Source organism: Poeciliopsis prolifica, unplaced genomic scaffold (genome assembly GCF_027474105.1).
Source record: "Poeciliopsis prolifica strain line A6 unplaced genomic scaffold, Auburn_PproV2 SCAFFOLD007, whole genome shotgun sequence".
Lineage (NCBI taxonomy): Eukaryota > Metazoa > Chordata > Actinopteri > Cyprinodontiformes > Poeciliidae > Poeciliopsis > Poeciliopsis prolifica.
Window position 1 is genome coordinate 3124370 of NW_026562382.1, and position 23155 is coordinate 3147524.

General features: G+C 41.5%; 1 protein-coding gene across 2 annotated transcripts; it reads left to right on the forward strand.

Annotated features, from left to right (window-relative positions):
* Positions 1-385: 385 nt before the first annotated feature.
* Positions 386-23155, forward strand: trappc10 (trafficking protein particle complex subunit 10). Of its 2 annotated transcripts, none has more exons than XM_055032006.1 (23): positions 386-557; positions 4630-4711; positions 7297-7432; positions 11304-11503; positions 11822-12017; positions 12126-12237; positions 12342-12589; positions 12681-12827; positions 14024-14138; positions 14494-14570; positions 14706-14797; positions 15046-15186; positions 15475-15584; positions 15973-16505; positions 17171-17312; positions 17471-17629; positions 18309-18541; positions 18910-19010; positions 19726-19849; positions 20050-20214; positions 20348-20528; positions 21228-21422; positions 22054-23155. In XM_055032006.1, the coding sequence occupies exons 1-23, from the start codon at positions 497-499 to the stop codon at positions 22299-22301; spliced, it is 3798 nt and encodes a 1265-aa protein (XP_054887981.1). In that variant the 5' UTR covers positions 386-496; the 3' UTR covers positions 22302-23155. The 2 variants fall into 2 exon arrangements, with proteins under 2 accessions (XP_054887981.1, XP_054887982.1); XM_055032007.1 differs by having other exon boundaries at positions 18312-18541.

The following is a 23155-nucleotide window of genomic DNA, read 5'->3' on the forward strand; positions in this document are numbered from 1 at the left end:
GGCGGTATCTAAAACCCCATAACTAATTAGAATTAATTTATATTTTATTTAATAAAACGAAATGGAATCAAACTGAACTGCATTTATTTAGTTTATAATTTATATAGTAATTTTTATAATTTAATAGTAATTTTAAAAAAGCTATTTATTTCCTCTTGTGTTCAATTTCAGTTCTAAGCTACCTTTCATTAAACCTTTTAGACCTTTAAAGGACATTTTATATGCAAAACAACAACTGTATCTATGTCTTAAGAAGTCTTTTTATGCGTCTGTGTTTTGATCAAAATAATACCTTCACGTTTGCTTGCTGTCAACGTTTCCTTCAGTAAGACAAAAATGACACACTGGCCCTTTAATGACGCAGGGCTGACGCACTTCCCGGAGGTGCAGTGGGGACGCAGGCCCCACCGATTCAACAGAGCTACACAGAGAGGGACTTCCTAATAACAAAGCCCTGTTTGGAGGTTATTTTCATGGAGTACTACCGTTAAAACATATGGAGAGTCAAGAGGAAAAGCCAGTCATCTATACCATGGAAAACAAGCCGATTGTAACATGTAAGTGATTGACAAAACGAGACGCTCAGCTCCACTTTTCCTTCTCTTGACAGCTAGCCTGCTAGCTGTATTCATTAGCTCTTTTTAGCTGAGCTGGCTGTCACCCTCAGCTTGGAGATGCTGCTTGTCTGTGTGGCGACTTCGCTTCTACCTGTCCTATTTTAATACGCGCATAATTAGCACTCGGCTGCCGTCCACAAAACGACCTCGTGAAACACGGCACTTCTTCCAGCTAGCTAAGTAGCTTCGCTGTTTTACCAGGCCGAGCCAGGGATTGAAGCGTCACGTCTATGTGCTGCAGTTTTGGGAAGGAGACCGTCCTGTCCACTGCTATCCTGCGACTGCTGTCTCTGTTAGCACCTGCGACACTGTCGCCCCACTTGATGTTTGAGGCCAGGTTACCATTCATAAATCCCTGAGTGTCTGCTGGAGGCTTGTTAGAGGGGTTATTTTAGGAGGGAATGCCAGCTGCATCTCTCAGCGCAGACTGCTCCATTTTTAGCGCTGGCCCAGGAGGACACAGAAATACTGCAAATCAGAGTGAGAAATGTAAAAGTCAACGTGATCATAGGCTATTGGGAATGTGAAGCACATGGTGACTGTGGGTAATCAAGTAAACACTCAGGTGGTGCTGAGTTTAGGGCTCGTTTCCTTTTTTCAGTCTCAGTTTTGGTGATAAATGAAATGTTTAAGTTGTCGATTTCCTGACAAATGGAGCCGCCAATAATTCAACCAGAGGTCAGAGTCTGCCCACTTTCCTAGCTAAGAACTCATGCTAGATTTTCATAATGTAAACACAATCAAAACCATGTACCTTAATGTACTTTTTGTGGTTTGACTAGTAGATTCTTGTAATTCTGTAATCTGGAGCTAGTTTGAATGTCATGTCATATTTAGCCAGCCAGAGTCTCAAACCATGCTCACATGGGATATTAAAGACCAAAATGCTTGATATTTCAGCGTGATGGACAGATGAGAAAGAAGAAATAAGGAAAATAGGTTTTTATATCAATATTCTGGGGTAAATTTTTTTTTCTTTTACATGAGGTCTTAAACAAAATCCTACTGGTTTTACTGTAGGTCGCAATAAAAATATGCCGTTATTTGTTAAAACAAATTGTGCGTCTGTGATTAGGCAAAACTAAATCTACTTAAATAACAAGAGCTGCAATAGTCTAAACTTTTTTATTACTTCAAATATTTAGATTGTTTTGTTCTGAAAAAAGGGGCAATAAAATTGTTATAAACTGTCTATACACACAAAATACACCAAAGAAATAATACGTTAAGGCATTTTAGGCAATAAAATGTTTAGTTTCTTATTTTAAAAAATTTAATTATTTGCTGATTTTGAATAATACATATGTATATTTTTAATTTTGTATAAAACAAGCATAAGTGGTTAAATGAAAAATCTGCACAATATGCCTTTTTTTGTTTGTTTGTTTTTTTTAAATCAGATTAAACGTCAGAGAAATTGATTCCTGAAGTAATTGCTTGCTGCAGCCCTGCATCATTTTGTACTTTTGCTTTGTAAATTAGGCTCTTCCTAAATTAGCATGTAGAGAATTTAGCTGTATGATAGCGAGGTTAAGGTCACAGTTGTCAGGCTTAGAGGCTCACTTGGACTTGGATCTCAAACATGTGTTTGCCGTATAGGTTTTGAATTTGAACTATTGAAGCCTCTGTTTTTGGTTTGGGTCTACAGAAACAGGGCCTTCCTAAGAGAAATGAAGGACGACAAATCATTGTCGTTGGTCACCAGTGTTTACAGTCGGATAGTTTTCTGATTTAGAGGATCAGATTTTACAGACTCATACTAAACTGACCAAATAGTCTGTTCTCTGCCAAGTATGCATTTCTGACTGTCAGCATGTGTTGTGATTCATAGTTTGTTGCTGTGTGGATAACAATCTGTACAGGTTTTAGTATTTTATTTCTTAAAAAATAGACGCTATTTGGGATTTCTATTTTTTTCCATAATGACAAAACTATTCCTGGTTAATATGAGTGCATGAGTATCTCAATGCAGTAGCCTAAAGTGTTTTCATTGACTTTTATTCAAATACTTCCTCATCAGATAAAATGTTCCATCAGTATCAAATTCTCGACATAAGTACTGTGATTTTTTCCCCCCAACTTAACTGTTTGTGCTCACAAACATACTTTGACCCAGAGTCCAGTAAGGTTTGAACTCAGTTAAAAAAAAGATACTATAATGTTCTGAAAACACTTGACCAGAAATGCTCGTAGCTTCGGCACTTGTTTCTAAACTTGTGTCTGACTCGACCGCTGTGATTGTTGCAGTGGCACGGTGAAGTTGGCGTGCTTTCAAATCGGGACATATTTCATTGCTGTTGCACAAAACTGTCCAGAAAATGTATTCATAAACTTGTTGATTAGCTTTAAAAGTCAGAAAGTCAAATGACAAAACCTTTCATTTTTGCTTAGCCGGGACAGCTGGGGATGTTTGAGCTGAGGTGAAAACATTTGTTGTAAGAGAAAATCCAGATTCATTAGATCATAGTGTTTTTTTTTTTAAGAATTGGCTGTTTTAAAATGGTAACTTCAGGGTGTTTTGCTAAGGACTCTGATGCAAATCTGGGGCATCCCTGTTATTACTACTGAGCTCTGTTTGTAAAATAAATTTTTCATGTGACAGCGGAGCCCAAGGTCGACTCTGGGACTGCGAACCGTCCAGAGTTCGCAGTCCCATTGAAACATTGAAACTGTTGCAGGACTTTGGTATCTTTGTTTTAAGCAATATAACGATTAAATTCTTTTTAGATGTGAACTGGAGCAAATGTAGCTGTCCTATTAGAAATGTATGGCGCTGTTTAAAGTCTTTAAGTCTGCATCAGGTGCTCCACACATGGTTTTTACAACCTCGGTGCTTTTTATATCTCCATTGTTCCAGACCTGTGTGGTTTGATGACCGTTTTAATGAGAAGGCAGCACATTTAAACGGACGCCCGACCTGGACACAAAAACTTTTGTGTTTTGAAGGCTGGATTGTGTTCATTACTACGTCAGGTTTTTGTAGCAGCTACTTCATGAGTGGGCGGACACTGTCTGTCTGGACTGCAATAAGAATGAGCTAATTCTTGAGGTGTTGCACATCCCAGGTCCTGTTGTCTGTAAAATAACTGGTGACACTTCTTGTCGTTTAATGCGTAAAAAGATTAAAAAGCTCAAGACTAAGGTGGTGAAGTCATAAGCTCCTTTCACAAAACACTTCAAGGAGGGATTAAGTCGCCTTTTGCAGTCTGGCACTAGATTGGGAATAAAGTTAAGCCCACCTCAGTTACATAGGTGGGCTTAACACTAACATAGTCGCCATCTTGGTGTCTGTGATCACAGGCTGTTGCTGGCTAACCTCCTCAGCTAACTAGCTTTGTAAGTCGATGGTGTGATTTTGTTCACCCTAGCTCTTGTTAGAAAAAAACGCAGAGATTTTATGCTGGTTATAATTTTTGCAGGGCTGCAACCGATGATTTCTTTGGTAATTTGGATAAAACACTGGCACGTTCTGCAAGTATTTCACAGGGAAATAACTAAGCAATTAAATTAAAAGAATGGGACATTTAAAAAAAAATTGCAAAAGCCTGTTCTTTTAAATGTTCTATGAATTCAAAATATTATGCTCTTTATTACTACATTTGATGAAACTGATTGCCTTCCATGTTGGTGGACTTCTTCTTGCCTCTTAAAGTTTTTTTTTTTTCCCATCATGCAGTCGTCTCTGCCAGTTTGCGAGAGACTTTGATGCGTTCAGGTGTCTTTTTGCTCTTTTTCTTTAATCATGTGTAATCAAGAGTTGCTTTTAAGTCTGTAAAGGCTGTCGGTGTCTCCAAATGCAGTTTTTGCTTGTTTAGCATGTTTGGATTCTCTTCTCGCTCCCTCTGTTAGCTTTATCTTTACAAAATTTCTCTTTTGCAATTCCCCTGTGTTACTGACAGAAATGATTCTTTAAGTCTAAAAAGTGCGAGGAAAAAAACTTATTTCTTCAAACACTTTTCTCAGTTTTTTTTCTCTTTTTGTGTGCGTTTGTGTTCTTGTCTCTTCCGTCCAGGTGCTGGAGACCAGAGCTTGTTCACGTCTCTCTACACCTCATTGGCGCAGCAGCTTCCCAGGGAGCCAATGGAGTGGAGGAGGTGAGTTTTGGTTAAATCCATGAGCAAAACGTCAGGAAAAAATATAAAGAGTGTCTTTCTTTGTCTTTTGTCAAAGGTAAGAGAATAAGAAAGTCCAGTGATTAAAGATTTAGCCAAACAGCTGATGAAGAGAAAGAAAGTGGGGTTTTTTGTTTAGTTTTTTTAGTTTTTTTTTTTTATGTGGGAAAACCTGACATAAGTCAGGTCAGAGATCCTTTCCGCTCCCTTGTTACTTTCTGACAGAGGTTCATTATTGATGCTCTGGGAGGGTCAGTTATGTCAGAGGACTTCCTCAGACAAAGCTATGGGTTTTTGCTCCAAAACGTTCCCTACTACAAATTCAGTGGTCTTAAAGGAGGATAGAGTAGACAGAAGACGGTTGTTCGAGAAGCTAGGTCGCTTTCCTTTCAACCCCATAGAGTAGACACTGCTCTCTGCGGACATATATGCTGTTTGAATCTTCTTCTGTTTCATTTTCTGGAGTCACTTAGCATATTTATAACCTGTGAGCAACGTTTAAGCTTCAGAACAGCACACATTACATGCTCAGTTGATTTTATCTGGCAGTAGAGTCTCAGTAGCTGTAGAAGTTCAATTAGGTGCAGGTTAAGCGTAGCAGGGCGTTGGAAGAGTTGCTCACATGTTTTCTGGATTGGAAACTCATTCTGCCTTCAATGAACCACAAATGATGCAGTGAGCATAGGAATAGTATTTTTTAACCTTTTTAGCATTTTTTGGGGGGGAAATTGTTAAAAAAAATTAAAACATATTGACTTTAGGTACAATAGTGACAGTTTGTGTTTCATAATTATATCATGCAAGTTATTTAATTTTTGTTTTTCAACGTTTTGACTTGAGAACTGAGCCGCTTGTCACAGTAGAATAACCAATGGGAATAAACAACAACCAGATGGTATTAGTGCTTTCAATGAGAGAAACTCAAATGCAAGTTAGAGTTGTGCAAAAATTCAGTTTTCAATGTTGAAAGTTCCAACAAGTAGTTCAACATGAAGCCACTTCATAATCTGTCTGCCAACCAACACTGATGTTGCACCCAGTATTAAGATCATATCTAGTGTTTTTATAGGTCGTGGTTAACAGAGTAGACAGTTCTCTGCTAACTGGTGTCACAAACAAATGACAGTTTGCAGCGTTCAGACTTAAAAGACATAAGAAACTGTTTGGGTAATGCTATATTGAGGAAGTTGTCTTTCAGTTTATTACCTAAGGGGGAAAAAATAGACTGTTATTTTTACTAGTTTTTGTATTGTTGTTGTAAGGATTGCACTGCAGATCTGACAACCTTTTGGGCTTCCCTTGAAGAGAAGTGACCTCAGTTTACTGGCTCGGATCAAGAAATGTTTCCTATGATAATGGCTTGAGACCTGATTACAAACGGCCAATTCAGCAACATCACACTGGAATAAAAGTGGTGAAACCCGTTTTTAGTTTTCAGCCTTATCAGGGTTCATATTTCAAAGCTGTATTAACAAAATGCATTGTTCAATTGAGGCATGGATTTCTTTGAGATCAGCAAATATGGGAGCCGGTGTCCTCTCACCATGAGTTTTATAAACCCGACTTGTTGCATTGAACGTGGTCTACATGAATGTGACACTGAAGTTATTAGTGCTACCCCACTTCTGGTTAAAGTGGTAAGAACAAAACCATTTGCTATCGGTAACAAGAGCACATTGTTTTTTCCCCCCCCCTTTTTCTTTTTATCAGTACATCATTCGTAATGACATTAATCGGAAAGAACAATATGAAATGAAGGAATGCTAGCAATTATGTCATTTATGAATAGAGATTCACTCAGACTGAGGCCCAATCTAATATTTTAAGTACTAATATGTTAACATAAATGCCATGTTTGTAGTGAAAGGAGCTTTAAAAACACATCTTTAATAAACATGACTATCTCCTGCTGCTTTTGGATGGGTCAGTCTGTGAAATGATATCAATGCTAATGCTGGCTTGTTTACTTTCTGTTTTCATGTGAATCATTGAGCATACAGCACATGGCATATTTCAGTGTGGTTCCAGGTAATAATGTGGGCATAAACTCCTTCATGAACTGACCTGGGTTTGAACGTTGTAAAATTGAAGGGCTTGTGTTTCGGCTGCTCTTTACAGAGATTTCTCTGAGACAAAAGCCTCGCACAGGCAGGGAGCTGCAGCAGCCATTATAGTTTCTGTTTTCCAACTATTGTCACTGCAAAGGCTGAAAAGCAGTGATGACTCTTGTCAGACAAACAAAATGATGTAAAGTTCGCAAAAAAATGGGATCGGACTGGGAAATCCTCAGTTCATACTCATCGTTTCGCAGTTTAGACACAAAAAAGGTATTGCACATATTAAATATCTTCAAATTGTGATTGTTTTTTTATTTATTTGAGAATCTAACAAGTAGCTAATCAAACCTTTAAGAATTTATAGAGTGATATTTTAAAGACAAGGCAGACAGAGTGACGATTCCGACGGTATGTCATCGTCAGACGTCGTCATTTAATGAACGTCTTGCTTTCTCTCATTGCCACAGAAGTGAAATGAGGCCGTGAAACTCTGCTTTGTCTGCTGTGCAGGACTTACGGCCGCGCACCAAAAATGATCCACCTTGAAGCTAATTTTGTCCAGTTTAAGGAGGAGCTGCTCCCCAAGGAGGGCAACAAGGCTCTTCTCACATTCCCCTTCCTCCACATCTACTGGACCGACTGCTGTGTGAGTACACACACACATACACACGCACACACACACCCACACCCACACACACTGCTCTGTTTATTTCGAGGAACAGTTGCTATAATTGCTTCCAAATTCCTCTCTTGTAGAGAGCTTTGTAATTGAATAAAAAATAAATAAAAACAGTTTTTTTTTGTTGTTGTTTTTTTAAAATTTATTATTGGTTAATAAAATTAGTATTTGACACCAAGCGAGAGCATGGCACTCCCATGGGAGGGCTTGTAGTTAGTCATGTTCTAAACTTTTTCCTTTGCAGTCTTACAATAAGAAGCCTATTTTTAGCAGCTCTCAGCTGCTGGGTCTTGATAAAGTCTTTAGCACTTTGTGAAATGGGAGGAATGACGTGGTTGTTTAGGCTCCAGCTTAGTATAAAGTAGGGTTGTTGTAAAAATAGTATTTTAGTAATCGAGTAATCTATCGGTTATTCTTACGATTAATTGGATAAATGTATAAAATATTGGTAAATCTGGTATAACACCAGTGTGACAATTGGATATCAACATCAGTCCAATTTTTTATATTTGAGCATCCCTCAAACAGTTACTGTTTTGTAGTTTAGAAAATTAACCTGTAACTATAATAGCTCACTTTCTAAGTGAACCTGAAGAAAAGTTGCACAAACACGGAATATTTACAGGAAGCTGCTAATACGGGAGCAGAGTGGGTAAGGGGGATGAAAAAAGTTTCCCTGCCAAAACGGGAGTCTTGACAGGTATGCCTTGCCTGCCCGTTTATAGCTCTGGTGTCCTTGTTAACAACGGGATTTGACACCTTCGTTCGTCACATTCAGAATCCCATCTACCAGCCATGTACCGTCACGATGCGCTCCGCCATTAGAGACCGGAATGATCGTGTTCAGTCTTACCTGTATAAATACTCCTGCAGCCTCTTCCCGCCGTTCGCTTTGAACCAGCAGCTCCCGGAGGAGAAAGGCTGCCAATGAAAACCCAGGCATTAAAATCCCCATGGGCTGAGCTTGAAAATTGGATGTTACGCTGCTAACACTTAGCTTTCGTCATCAACTCAGAGGCAGAAGTGAGAGCTCTGCCTCACTTCCGGCTGGAACACAGAGCGGTAAATAATAAAACGGAAATTAACGAAGCTTCGAGGCAGATAAATTTTCCTTGAGGAATTTTAATAATCGAGGTACTCGACTCATTCGAGAAATCGTTTCAGCCCTAGCATAAAATGTGTCATAGACCGGTCTGTATGCAAAACATGCAGAGACAGAATTTATGGTCCATCTTTCAGGTAATCTTCCCGACTGTGTCAGTGTTTGTGACGAGCGTGAAATGTGTCAATCTAAGCAGTTGTGACTTGAACAATACAGAAAAAGTCAAGTTTTCAACTCTGCCGCTAGTTGATTCACTTGTCAGCCTGCATCCATGTCCCTTCGTAAAGGGGCCACAGAGTGGAGAACAACACAGAGGGAGGCAGGAACCTGCTGCTGCTGACTGAGTGTTCGGTTTAGTTCAGGAAGTTCTGTCAGCGGCTTGTGACTCATGACGTTTCACAACAGCTACTCCTGTAATGTTGAACTAATAAACCTAAGCTGCGATTTACTTTAAAGCTTATAAGGATTTGTTGTTCACCTCCCAAAATTAGCCAACAAAGAGGCCAAAGAGTGTCTCAGCACCTCATTTTGGTTTGATCAAACACTGGCAGACTTGGAGTTTTGCTAAAATTGGGGGATCTAACATATAATTTCTTTTATTTATTTACTTTTTTGCTTTCAAATTGGTTTGTTTAACTGAACCTTAAAAGGTATTCATACTCCCTCATGATTCTGTGATGCTGCAATTGATTTTGCGGGGATTTATTAATAAAACTATTGAAGCTCATGAATAAATTTCCTCCCACCGCATAAATATGCAAAGTTTTGTGTTGGTCAGTCACTTATAATCTCAGTAAAATGTGATGAAATGTGTGTGCAACGCAACAAAAATGTGAAAAAGTTTAAGGTGTGTGAATACTTTTGAAAGATGCTGCAAAGATCTTTTTGGTGCCCTTGCATTCAGGCTGACCAGTCAGGTTTTTGCAGTTCCAACCCACTCAGGGTGTTTTGCTTTTTAATGTTTCTGCATGACATTTTCCATCTCTTAAATCATCTTCATGTCACAACTTAATGTCACAGCTGTAAATGTCTAGATCGCTTTTTATAATGTCATCTGTTAGAGGAGATAAAAAGCTGAAAATTTGACTTTTTGCACCATTCTAGCTTTCACTGCTTTGGAACATCTTCCGCTGCCATTTGTTTTTCTCCAAGAAGAAGCACATTTTCACCTCACTCCATGCCAGGGCTGATAGGAACAAGTGTGTTTGTTTCCCTAAGTGAACTGTGGACAGCGCAGGCTTCAAAACTACACCAATTAACTTGATAAGCTGCCTCTTTACCTGTGTGACACGAGCACCTACGTCTGCTAAAACTAATTCAGCTTCCAATCCGACCCGGGAGCAGCACAAACATGAGAGCCAGTCGCTGGAAAGTCAGGCGGATTTAATCACATCTCGTTAATTAAAGTCGCCTGCAGGCTGCCATGCCTACAGTCTCAAAGAAGCAAACACATTTTTATGCATCGTGTTGCAAAATGAACTTTGTGCTTCACAGCATCTTATTGTGCACGATCGTCACCAACTGGTCGCAGACATTTAGCAGCACTCTGCAGACTGCAGCTTGTTTGTTTCAGTTTCAAAACTCTATCTCCAAGGCTCCGGTTTCTCCTCCTCCCCGTCGACGGTTACATAACAAGTGACTCACGTCGTCATATCCAACCCCTCCAACTCTTCCAAGCAAATTAGAGCAAACGCCGCCCCGAGGCATCGGCCCAGTCACGGTACTTGATGCAGGAAGTCCCGGTCACAACATTCACAGTAGTCGTTTTCAGAGAAGTAGGTTTAGTTCAGAGAGGCTGTCTGAACTTGTTGAGCAGCATATTTTGTGGCTTCTGCTGTCCAATTAGCTTAACTTTTCCGATGCACAATCCCTGATGGAAGCCCACATTTGTTTCTCCTGGTAGTTCATGCTGACATGTAATTATTGTGACACTGCTTTAGAAGACGCGCAACACTTCCCGAAATCCTTTAGATGTTGTACTCCAACTCATTTGCTCTTTTTGTTAAAACTATAACTATGGAGCTCTCATCGTTCACCATCATGTCAGCCATGTTCCTCTTCTTCTGTTTTAGCTTACGGCACATAAATGTAGATAAATAACACAGAGTTACTAATGTGGAAGTTGCATACACAGAAAGGAATAATTTTAAACAGACATGTTACTTTATATATATGCAAACACTTTTTTACCATCCAGACATACAGAATTATAAATACCTGGAATAGTGGTGTAAATTAAAGACGTAACATAATTACGTTACGTTGTAAGTTTTAGGCTTATGCAGACATACACAAAATACCACTCTTGTTTTTTTCAGGTTTATTGTTCATTCTACCATTAATGGTTCATAAGCTTTAATTAGAAAACTGATATCTAGCCATTTTACAATAATAGAACAGCATATAACATGTTTTATTATCTCACATTGGGGGGACCTCAATGCACCAGGCGAGCCGAGTCGGTGGAAATGGGCCATAACAGGAAACAGAAACTTCTTGACATGTCGTGTAAAATCAAATTCATATATTGGAAAACACATTTCATACACTCTGCAGACAAATCCTCATTGCACATCTATTTTGTTCTCTCAAGAACAAAATATGTACTATTCTGTGGCAGTTCTTACTGCAAATCAATCCGTGTTTTTCTTTTTATTGGTTGTAACGATTCGGCCGGTTAGCGCAAGTGAACATCCACTGACCGCCTGACTAACAAAATCTGTGCCTTTCTTCCAGGACACGGAAACGTACAAGAGCTCAGTGAAGGAGGACATGATGCGCTGGCAGAACACGCTGCGGAGTCACAGCTCGGCGGACTGGGTCATCATCGTCGTGGAGACCAACGATACCAAGAAGAAGAACAAGCCCAACATCCTGCCTCGCTCGTCCATCGTGGACAAGATCCGCAGCGACTTCTGCAACAAGCAGAACGACAGGTCGGAAAGCTTCTCCATTTCAAACGGGCCGGTCCAGATAAAAAGAGTCCAAAAACGAGGAACGGTAGCGCATCGACTTCCCGTCGTTATCAATCAGCACTTCCTTGTTTTGCTGTACTCACATTTTGAGCTTCCGCCTCTGTTTCTGTCCTGTCAACACAAACCACGTTTGATGTTTTTGTTTCATCCTTTAAATTGTTGCTGCAAAGACGGAGCAGAAGCGCTCGCTTGTTTCTCCTTCTTGACAATCCTTCAGCCGTAGAATCAGAATAAGTCCAGCGGGCCTGCAATTGCATCAAATTCTCTTTGTTCAAACAGGTGCGTGGTTCTGTCGGACCCTCTGAAGGACTCGTCCCGGTCCCTGGAGTCTTGGAATTCCCTCCTGTTGAAGCTGCGCACTCTCCTCCTCATGTCGTTCACCAAAAACCTGGGGCGGTTTGAAGACGACATGCGTACGCTCCGAGAGAAACGCACTCAGCCCGGCTGGAGCTTCTGTGAATATTTCATGGTTCAGGTAACCCAGCGGATTGAACTCTCTCTCTCTCTCTGTTAAGATGGATTTTTTTTTTTTCTTCTGTCATGCATGTGCAGCAACGCCTCTTTAATGCCTGTGATTGTTTAGGAGGAGCTGGCCTTTGTTTTTGAGATGCTGCAGCAGTTTGAAGACGCCTTGGTCCAGTACGATGAACTAGACGCTCTTTTCACTCAGTACGTCCTGAACTTCGGCGCAGGAGGTGAGATGTCTCCACCAGTCCGAGTATTTACATTTTTTCCCCTCACTTTTACGATCAGAAGTGGGGCGTCGTTTTATTTTCGACCGGCTTGTGTGTGTCCGCAGACACGGCCAACTGGCTGGGGTCGTTCTGCGCCGAGGTGCGCAACTGGAGCGGCCTGCTGCTGCGGCGGCCCATCGACATGGAGAAGAGGGACAGCATCCAGCGCGGAGAGGCCAGCCTGTTGGACCTGAGGAGCTACCTGTTCTCTCGGCAATGCACTTTACTGATCTTCCTGCAGAGACCCTGGGAGGTCACGCAGAGAGCCTTAGAGCTGCTCCACAACTGCGTGCAGGAGCTGCGCCTGCTGGAGGTAAACTGAGCCCGGTTTCTTCTTCACGGCTTCACACGTCGCTTTGCCACACAGCTCCTCCTAAAACGCTTTTCCTCTCGACCCTGTGCAGGTGTCTGTGATAGACGGGGCGCTGGACTGCTGGGTGTTTCTCAGCTGCTTGGAGGTTCTGCACCGGATCGAGGGCTGCTGTGATCAGGCACAGCTAGCTGCTAACTGCTCCCACACTGTGGGACTCTGGGCCTACGCTACAGACAAGGTGAAGCATAATGTTAGATACTTGCATATTTGTATCAATGATTGAGTGTTTCATTCTCTGTAAGTGGGGAATTTATCAAACTGAGTTTTGGTAAAGGTACGTAATAGTTGGAGTGCAAGAGGAAAAAGATGCAGAAGGTACAGACGGAACGATGGGGAGAGACAGATTATTAAATATTTATATAATTTAAGAGAGATGTAAAATGATGCAAAACATTTTCAAGTTTTTTTTCCCACTTGGCAACAAAACATACCTCTGATGTTTTCTTGCTCTTAGGCTAGCAACATCAAAAGAAAAGCACTTCCTGTTTCCTTTGTTCAAACACTCCTTTATTTAATTACTACACCTCGCATCTTTTATTCTGCTTATTTTATTAATTTTGAACATCTTTACTATTTAGAATTAAGAACAAATATTTAAAATATGTGTTTACAAAATTGTTTTCCAAAATTAGCAGAAATCCTCCAGCTTACTACGAGAAGAAACCCTCCAAACCATATTTAGTGCTACATATGTTGATAGTATGAAGGCAGGGATAAATAGGTTTATATTGAGTTATTACAAAGCCTGTCCCAGTCAGAAATTCACTATTAACATAATAGGCTTTCATATAATCTTATTCACTTTCTTAAAGCATAAATGTTATGTAGATATTTGAAAATTTTCCAAATAAAAATCAGCCTTTAGCAGGCTTTTGTATGATAAATTGAACTCAATATGATTAAAAGACAGCTTAATAAATATTAAAATACTGAAAGGTAATTATCAAATCCTATGCAAAAATTTCTGTCTGAGGAAAAACCGCATAGATTTGAAATCCTAACCTGCAGAGATCTCATGTTAGAGCTGCACTGCGTGTGGATTTGATGAGAAAGTGTTAATTTGGGTCATTAGAAACGTTGGGCTCAACTCTGAATTGGGATGACACACTTGACCCAATTCAGACCTTTTGACCTTGAAAAAGGACTTGTGAACATCTTCCATCTCTACAGACAACACGCAACAATTGAGCATATTTTCTTCTATCTAGTCATTAAAGCCCATCTGTTTCTCTTTACTCAACTAAAAGAAGCAGAGCAAAATTCTTATCGACTAAAGAAGCATTTTTGTTGCCATCTCATAAAAAAGTAGAGAGGGGAAGAAAAAAAAACCTACTCAAACAATAAAAGTTTCCCCTCTTTTTCTTGTCGTTGTAGCTGAAGAGTTTGGGTGAACTCTGCGGCCTGGTGTCAAAAAACGGGCCGACGTCCGAGGACCTGAACAGGACGGTGGATCTGCTGGCGGGACTCGGGGATGAGAGGCCAGAAACTGGTGAGCTGGACCCGATAGATGTAGCACTGAGATTAAAAAAAACATACATTATTTAGATTTCCAAGTTAAGCTCATTTGCTGCTTCTAATTGGGACAGTTTCTTGTCTTTTTTAAACCGTTTTGCAGCAGCGGCCCAGTGAGCCTCCGTTAGATTCAGTCCAGCTGTTTCGGGACAAGAGTTTGACTTCTTCTATTTACCTCTCCGGCCTCATTGTTATTTTAACTCAGACATCAATTTAAAAGAAAAGGACCAAGCTGTAGGAAAGCTTAACACCTGGTTAAAGATATGAAATTAAAACCTGCTTGACTTTGGTTTAAAAATAACACAGTTTCTCTCAAATGTCTTTCCTGACAGTCAACAGCTTGCAGAGTCCTTACAAAAAGCTGAAAGAAGCCTTGTCATCCGTGGAGGCTTTCGAAAGGCACTATCTCGTAAGTCCGTCTCACTCTAAATGTTGCTCCGGTTGTCCCATCGATATATTTTCTGATGTAACGCCCGTGAAACATTGGATCAAATTTTTTCTCTCTCCATTCCAACACCTCCTTGTTGGCTCTCTGTTGCATCAGGAACTTTCTCATGCTGCTATGGAAATGTACCAGGCCATCGGCCGGCTGCGGTCCGCCAGGCTGGTGGGGAAGAGCCTGGCCGAGTTCTACATGTAAGGAAGTTTGGGAGTAATGTCATGTACTCCGACTATGTAGATTGGTGTGCGCTTATACCAGAAAAATTCATTTAAAGTAAAGAAATTTGTACCAATTTGGTATTAATTATTAATTTTGTCAATGAGTTTGAAGCATCTTAGAATACGGAAAAGTTTGTTTCAGACTGTTAATGATGTATTCTTTCCTACAATAAAAATAGGCGACATGTTTCGTTTGTTTACCCGTCTGCGTGGGTCTTTGACAGGAGGAAGGGAGACCCTGAGCAGGCGGAAACTTTCCTACAGGAAGCTTTGAAGTCGTACGTGTCGGAGGGGTGGAGCCTTCCTGTGACGCACACCAGGAAGCAGATCGCTGAGTGTCAGAAGCTGCTGGGCAGAACTGAAGAGTATCCTTGGCTAGTGACCAACGTCAGCTAAAACACACCACTTATGTCTGCGTTTTTTGGTATTTGTAGCAATTAGCATTAACAAATACTATTAACTATTGACCCGCGGAGGGAAAGCTTCCCCCGCTGTGTTTCACGATTTTACGTCTATTTGCAAGAGTAAAGAATTATGCACACCTAATTAAGAAAAATCGATTAGAAACGTTTTGGTAGGGTCATTAGGCGTAGAAAGATGACCTTTAAAAGCAGGCGTTTGCTATTATGTGGTTTTCTTGACGACGACTGCAGCTACTTGCAAACCAGTGCCTTGTTGGCCGGCGACGTGAATCTCTCCACGGAGGAGAGGAAGCACTTTTGTCAGGAAATTCTCACTTTTGCTGGCAGGTCCGGAAACCAATGTAAGTAGTCGGCCATGATTTTGTAAGGTATGAAAAATATTAAAGTGCGTTGGTGTGTTTTGAATCAGTTTGTAACAGGTCAGGTGCCTTTATTCAAACATCTGTTTCTGCTTTGTTTTAACTTGGAGTCGAATGAAATTAGTTTGTTAAACACTCAGCTGAGGTTTCATTAATGTGGCAATTTAGCGAACACATCAGCATGTGTAGGCAGAAAGCATTTATAGTAGAGTTACTGCTGGAGAACCCCCGGTTTCTGCAAATGGACAGATTAAGGAACTTCTCCTGCATGTATTTTCTGAACAGGACGAATTTCAGTGGCGTACAGTTAGTGAAAAGTACAAACGTTTCTCCTTCTCCTCATTGGTATTTTCTTTCCCATCTTCCGCAGCTCACAAAGTGACTCTCAGCATGAATGTCTTTGCTCAGCTAACGCGGCTACAGTTTCACCCAGCGGCCGCTTCGGTGCACTCCGGAGCCGTGCTGCAGGTGGAGCTCACTCTGAGGTGCCTGATGCCCGTTTCAGTGCGCATCCAGCAGCTGGCCGCTAGCATCCACTTTGACATTGATCACGGGGGGACTCACGGGAGCTCCAAGGGGACGCTGAGGAACTCAAACCAAGGGATCATAGAGTTCAAACAGGGCAACTCGTCAGCAGGCCCGCCCTCCTCCACGACTGCTGGTCCCACGCTAGAAATGGCCGAGATTCAGGACAGGAGTCCCTCGGACAATTCTCTCACCTCCGTAGGAGTGGTGTGCAAAAACACCCACCTGATCATTCGCCGCCGTGAAAACGGCTCGCCGCCGGAGACGTCCAACTGTGTCAGCCCGCCTGCTGTCGCCATGAAGGAAGGAGGACAGATGCTGAAGGTGCAGAATGTCACGTTAGAGCCCGGAAACAACAGCATCACCTTCACAGCACCCGTAAGGAGGCTTCAATCTTACTTTTTAACATTTACTTCTTTAAATTATGTTAAAAATATGTTTGTACAACAGAGCGTTCAGACCCGGCTACAAAAATAAATAAGTCAATTATAAGAAGGCAGTCATTTTATGTAGATTCATATGACAGAATATTGGGGCCAAGCTTTTTATAAAAAGAAAAGTAATATTCTGAGAAAAACGTTGCACAAGAATTAAGTCATAATGTTAATAGAATAAAGTCGTATGACAGTAATAATACGAAAAAAAGTTGCACGATAAAAATACTGTAGTAATATAACAAGAAAGAAGTCACAATAAGATAAGACTAAAGTCTCAATAATTTGAGAATAAAGTTTTAACATTATTAGAAAAAAGCCATAACATTACACACACAAAAAAAGTTGTAATAATAATAATGAGGAATGTAGAGCGTCCTAGTATTGATATCACATCAGCATCAAATTATTATCAGTTGCGGGATTGTTGGAAACAAATGTGCAAAGTGTCTGTTTTGAAGAAAGAATCACGGACGGCTCAAACTGGTCAGGATTTCAAAAAAACTAGCAAAATGTGCAAGAATAGTTTTCCAAGTAGTTTAATGAAAATGAAAGATGTTTATGATTTTGACCATTTATTCTCTGCTCTCCTTTGGTTTTGCTCCACAGAGTGGACAGCCGGGCACGTACATGTTACGGCAGCTGTGCGCCACGGTGGGTGACGTGCAGTTTGTGCTGTCTCATATCTACCCATCGGTCCGATATGAAGTCTATTCTCAGGAGCCCCAGCTCACCGTGGAGCCACTTTCAGGTCTGGATTTATGTCGCATGAGTAAAATGCAACCCCAACACGTTATCGAATGAGTAGTCGTTTTCATGAAACGTAACATTTTTTGTTCCTGCTAAAGCAACTCTGATGAAATGAAATGAACTCTAACTCACTAAAACGCGGCGTTTTGGTTCCTGCAGAGCCTCTGTTGGCGGGGATGCCTCAGTTGGTGAAGTTCACCCTGCTGACAGGTCACTACGCTGTGAAGAAAGGAGACGCTCTGCAGCTCAGCAACACGGAAACCATGCCCATCGTGCCCTCCTCCGGCTGCACGGCCCGCATCAGCAGCCCAGAGGCGGGTCAGTAACAACAGCCGCTCATCACTGAAGCACTTTAACATGTTCTAAGATTTGATTCCTAGGTCTTTTCCAGCATGCAGGTGCTTGGAGCCCTGCTAAACGCTGCAATTTCTGTTCGGTGGTTTTGAGGTTTTTAAAGTGCTCGATCTTGATGTTCAGATCTGTGTAGCTGGAATAAATATTTCACATGTTAAACTTATTCAAATCGAAGGATTTTTTTAATTTAATTTTTCTTGTTTCATTCTTGGACCACTCAGGCGAATAGCATGTGCGTTACTTGGTGCCTGCTATGTAGAATACTACAAGAAGACTTTATTTTTAATAGTGATAAATAATATCTGTTAATCATGATTTCGATTGACTTTTTTTTTTTTTTTAGTTCATTTCTATTGTTTTTATCTCCAAAGTGTGTTTATCTCGAAAAATGTGAAAACTGCCCCCGAAAATGCTTGAAAACTGCGTCAACTCCAGATGGATTAAATTTTTTCTCTCTTTTCGATGTTTTTCAAAATCAAGTTTTGCATTTACCATGATAAAATTAGACATTTGTAGCTTTTTTTCACCCAGAAAAGTCTCTTAACTTTTTTATTTTCCTTCCCTGAAGCTGCAGATTTTTAACATTTTGTGGAAATCCCTTCACGCTGTCATTCCTTCTCTTGTTCATGCATTTACGTTGAAGCAGAGTTGGTGGGTGAAAGCGTCCTGTCCATCCAGTCGTCTGAAAAGGTGACGAGCATCAGCCTACCTCCCACGCCGCCCTACCACCTTCTGGAGTTCCAGCTCCAGGTCTTGTGCGTCATCCCGTCCGGGTCCGAGCGGCCGGCCAACGAGAGGCTGACCAACGGGGAGGTGCGCCATCGACCTCGCAGCTACAGTCATCCCGACACACCCATGACCGCCATCGACCAAAGGGTGAGGAGCACAGCGCGCCGCGTTCTTGTGTTTTTCCAGCGCTCTGCTGCAGGAGGGGGATTTTCCTTTAAGGACATGAAGTTGCCTTCATGGCCTCCTAGTTGTTCCAGATTGAGAAACCGAGTATGCTCAGAGTCACGCTGAAACCAGAGTTTCTTGTTTCAACGCAATTGAGACGTGTGCAGTGGGTTGTCAGTAGCAGAGATCACAGTCCTGCAGGTGTTTTCTGATATTCGGTGTTGCTGTAGCTTTCAATCAGGAAATGTCTGCGACTCTGAGAGAATGACTCGATGACAAGTGGAAAGGAAACAACGTAGTTGTTGGGTTTTTAAAAAAAAAATTTTAAGCAGTGCAGTTTCTGTCCGCAGATGTCTATCGACTGTCCATGGTCGATCTACTCCACCCTGCTCACCCTGACCTTCTACATCCCCTTCAAGACCAAACACTCACTGCTTTCCGCTGGCAACAGGTGAGGCAGAATCATCTGTCATCCAGATTAAAATGTTTATGGGATTATGTTTGGGCTGCAGCTAATGATTGTTTTAGTATTTTTCATTATTCTATCTGTTATTTGTTTCTCACGTAATCTTGTTTTATACATTATTAGAACATTAGTTCATGCCAATAAACAAATAATTGTTTCAAAATAAGAAAATAAACATTGTATTACCTCATACAAGAACATCATTCCTTTAGCGTCTGCTGCTAAATAAACGCTTGTTAAAAGCTCTGGTCTTCACTTGACATCAGTTCAGTGTATGGCTGATCTGGTGATTCATTTTTTGGATTAAACGATTCATAATTGGATGCAAAAGGTGCATTTTTTTATTTTTATGAACGATTCAGAAGCAGACGAAGCTACAACTGACACTAGAAGTTCTGTGTAAAACAAATGTACAGAAAAAGAATGTTTCCGTTTTATTTCATATGCAAAATGTAAATATTTTCGTACAGTTTAACATCATTCTGCTCTGATTATGTTTTTATTTTAGCAAATGGCCTGCTCTAGAGTTTTTAATACTCCGGTTAGCAATTGATCACTGATTTTTTTTAAACAACCGATCAATCACAATTAATCCGATTAATCGTTTCAGCCCTATATTATGTTTTGGTAAAAATAACAAATGCGTCAAATTCTGCATTTTCCTGGACTCGCCTTTGCATCTGTGCTTGTGACTCCACAGAAAGTACATCCAGGTGTGTGTGCAGAACGTGTCGGACATGAACTTCAGCCTGGCTGACATGAAACTGACAGAGAAGCAGCACTCATCGTTGGAACTGCAATCCTTCAACACTAAAACAAATCAGGTGAGAAAGAAGATTTTTCGTCATTGTAAACGGAGAGAAGAACAGTTCAGCTTTCCATACACATGAGCCAAATTACCAAAAGCTCCCTTCAGACTTTTGAAGTCTGTTTTGCGAAAGCATTTCCAGAAGTGTCCGAGGATCAGGACATGATTGACACCTTTCACCAGTTGATGGTGCTTTCTTTACTGCCCCCCGTCTAGCTTCTGTGCAGCAAGCACAGCGTGTTCTGCTTGTGGGAGGTGAGGTGGAAGGACGACCTGCCCTCGTGTCTACTGTGTGTTTTCTCTGCCAACTTCAGTCCACTTAACCAAGACAGCTCTGCCTTCAAGCCGTTCCACTACCACTTCCAGCTGGAGAGAGTCACTGTGAGTCACTGAGACGTTTCTTCTTCTTCTTCTTCCTCCTGTGGCCTGAATGCTCGAGTAGTCCTGTCGCGACTGTAAATAAAGATTGCCGAAAGAGAAAATGACGAGCCAGCCTCTTGTTTCCTGCTGCCAGACATTGTACAGCGTGAGAGCGGAGATCCTGCCCCCCGCGGGAGAGCAGCACTGCCGCTCCGGTCTGGTCTGCGAGCTGGAAGTGTGTATAACGCGACTGACCGAGCCCTCGGAGGGAGAGGCGGCCGAGGACAGCAAGACCGACTCGGATGGACTCAAAACCACCAGGCTCATGTATGAAGGTGAGTCGGCAGCACGGTTCTCCTCAAGGAGACTCAACCTTGTCATCTCAATAAAGAAGGCATGAATCGCACAATGTGGAATTAACTTGGATTTTGCTTTTCTTTAACACTGAGCTGATTGGTTGGAGCTAAATGCTAAAACGAATATCGTTTTTACTTCACATAAAATCCTCAATGAAGACGCTGAAGTTTGAAGTGGTAAGGGATGAAACTATTAGATTAATCGTGATTAATCAGATTAATCGTGGTTCATTGAGTTTTGAAATAATCGTCAACTGATTTAACAATCAATCGTTATTTTTGTTATACAGACTCGTAAATAAGGCCATCCTAGCAGTACGTCAGCCAAAACTACAAAAAGTGTATAGATTTTGCATTTAAAAAAAAAAAAAGTTTTACCCGAAACCTTTTAAGTGGCATCATTTTAGCTTCACATCCTGCTAAGAAATAATAATAAAAAAAATGATGAAGCACTTTTTGCTATCCAACTTTTAATCAGTAAATGCAAAAATTAATCAAATAATTTACAAATGACCAGTCGTACACAACGAGAACGCTGCCATTACATTTTAGGCATTAAAATATTGATTTTTCTTTATTTAAAATGGAATTGAATTGTTTACTTGGACCTTGTAACGTATTTCTATTGTCTAATATCATATGAAAAACATTTCAATTGCTGTGTGTTTGTGTCCGCAGTGGCTGACAGCAGCAGCAACTGGGCCGTGTGTGGGAAGAGTTCAGGGATGGTGCTGATGCCTCTCAGGGTCAACGCCACCCACAAGGTGCAGATCGAGGTCATGCCCCTGTTCGCCGGTCACCTGCCCTTCCCCAAAATCACAGTCCTCAAGTACCTCCCTCACAACGCCGCGGCGGCCATCCAGACGGACCCCGGTGAGACCCCACAGGAAGTAGAGCCTCTAACGCCAGACCCATCCGATCCATTTTAGCGATGAATCAAATTTTGGGGGTTGTCGAGAGTTAAATTTTTTTTTAGAAAAGATTAGATTTTTTTCCCCCCCTCACCAATGCACATATCGGTACATTTAAGACTATCATTGTGTCTTAAGATCGTAAGTTTTAAATATTTGTACATTGAATTCAGGTCGTTTCTGCGATAAAGTGGCCAATATTTTAATCACAAGAATAAAAATCGTAGTATTACCAGAGTAAAGTTGTAATATTAGACTTTATAGAAGTTAAAGTAGTCATTTTACTACTTTATTTGGTTTATTTTTCTGCAAAATCCAAAATTAAATGTGCATCTTTTTTCAGCCAACGCCATCTTGTAATTGAACAAAAATTCTCACAGCTTGATCACAATGATTCAAATAAGCATTTGTAATTTCTTTATAGAAATAAAGGCGAACATAAAAAAAAAGAATCAATTAAAATCCAAACTCGGATCTGTTATCGTCCAGCTCTAGTTATGATAGTTTTTTTTTTTTTTTTTCTGATTCAGCAGGAAGGATGTTGTTCTCATGCTGACCCTTTCTTTAACGCTCCCCTGTCCTCCCCCCCGCAGACAGCTGCGTGGAGAACGACAGCCTGTCCCTGCTGGACAAGGCGCTGGACGACCAGGGGGACACGGCGAGCATCCGCAGCCGCGGCAGCGTCCACTCGGTGGGCAGCAGCGACCAGCAGCAGAGGGGCGTGGCCATGCCGCGCCTGGAGCCCTTCAGCCCGGGACAGGTGTTCAACAACAGCCACTCGCAGCAGGTCCTGGTGCTGCCCACCGCCGACGACCACATCATGGAGGTCAACGCCACATGACCCCGGGGGTGAAGACTCCTTCCTCCCCGTCATCTCTGGACGAACTCCTCCGAACCCGCCGGAGCTCGTCCGGGGACGGGGTCCGCGTCCAACGCCGCCGCGGACCCTCGCCTCCCCCCACCCCCCTGCTCTCCGTCTACGCATGAAACGTTCACTTCACGGGAAACACGACGGACCGCACAGTGAAGAGCCGACGCCGCCCGACGACGAGTTGAAATAAAATCGTGCTCCTTGCCATACTTTGTACATATCTCATTGAATGGATTTATAGATACAAATATATAAATATATATATATGAACTGGAGAATCAATTCTGCGCCTGTTGTGCTATTTTGAACTGAAGGAACAAAACTCCTGATTGTCTCATGTCGCACCAAAGCTCTCGATGTTTGTACGCCATGATCTGCTACTGATGTGCCGTCACGCCGAGTGGGCGTGGCCCGCTAGAAGTGACGTTCTGGACCTCTTTTTGGCTTTATGTGTGTTTGAGACATGTGCCTCCATCGCTACGGTTAAGTTGAAACATTTCTGTTCTCATCCTCGCCGACTCCACTGCTCCACTGCTCTCGAGCGTTTCCTCATCACGAACCTTCGAGCGGGAGAATCAGAGTTAGGATTACGCCCCCGAGTAAAGAGACGGCGCCTCACACTGAATATTCAAAAGAACAAAAACAAAACAACGCGTTGTGGAGGTTACGCAGTTAAATTTCGGTCCATTGTGAGTAAATCCTGCTATATTTCTAGCTGATGTTCCATTAAAATAAGTCCTTCTCATTTAACTTATAGCAATATATGAGAGGGAAAAAATGCTCAATTTTAACTTTTAAAAATAAAACGAATATTTCACGTTCAA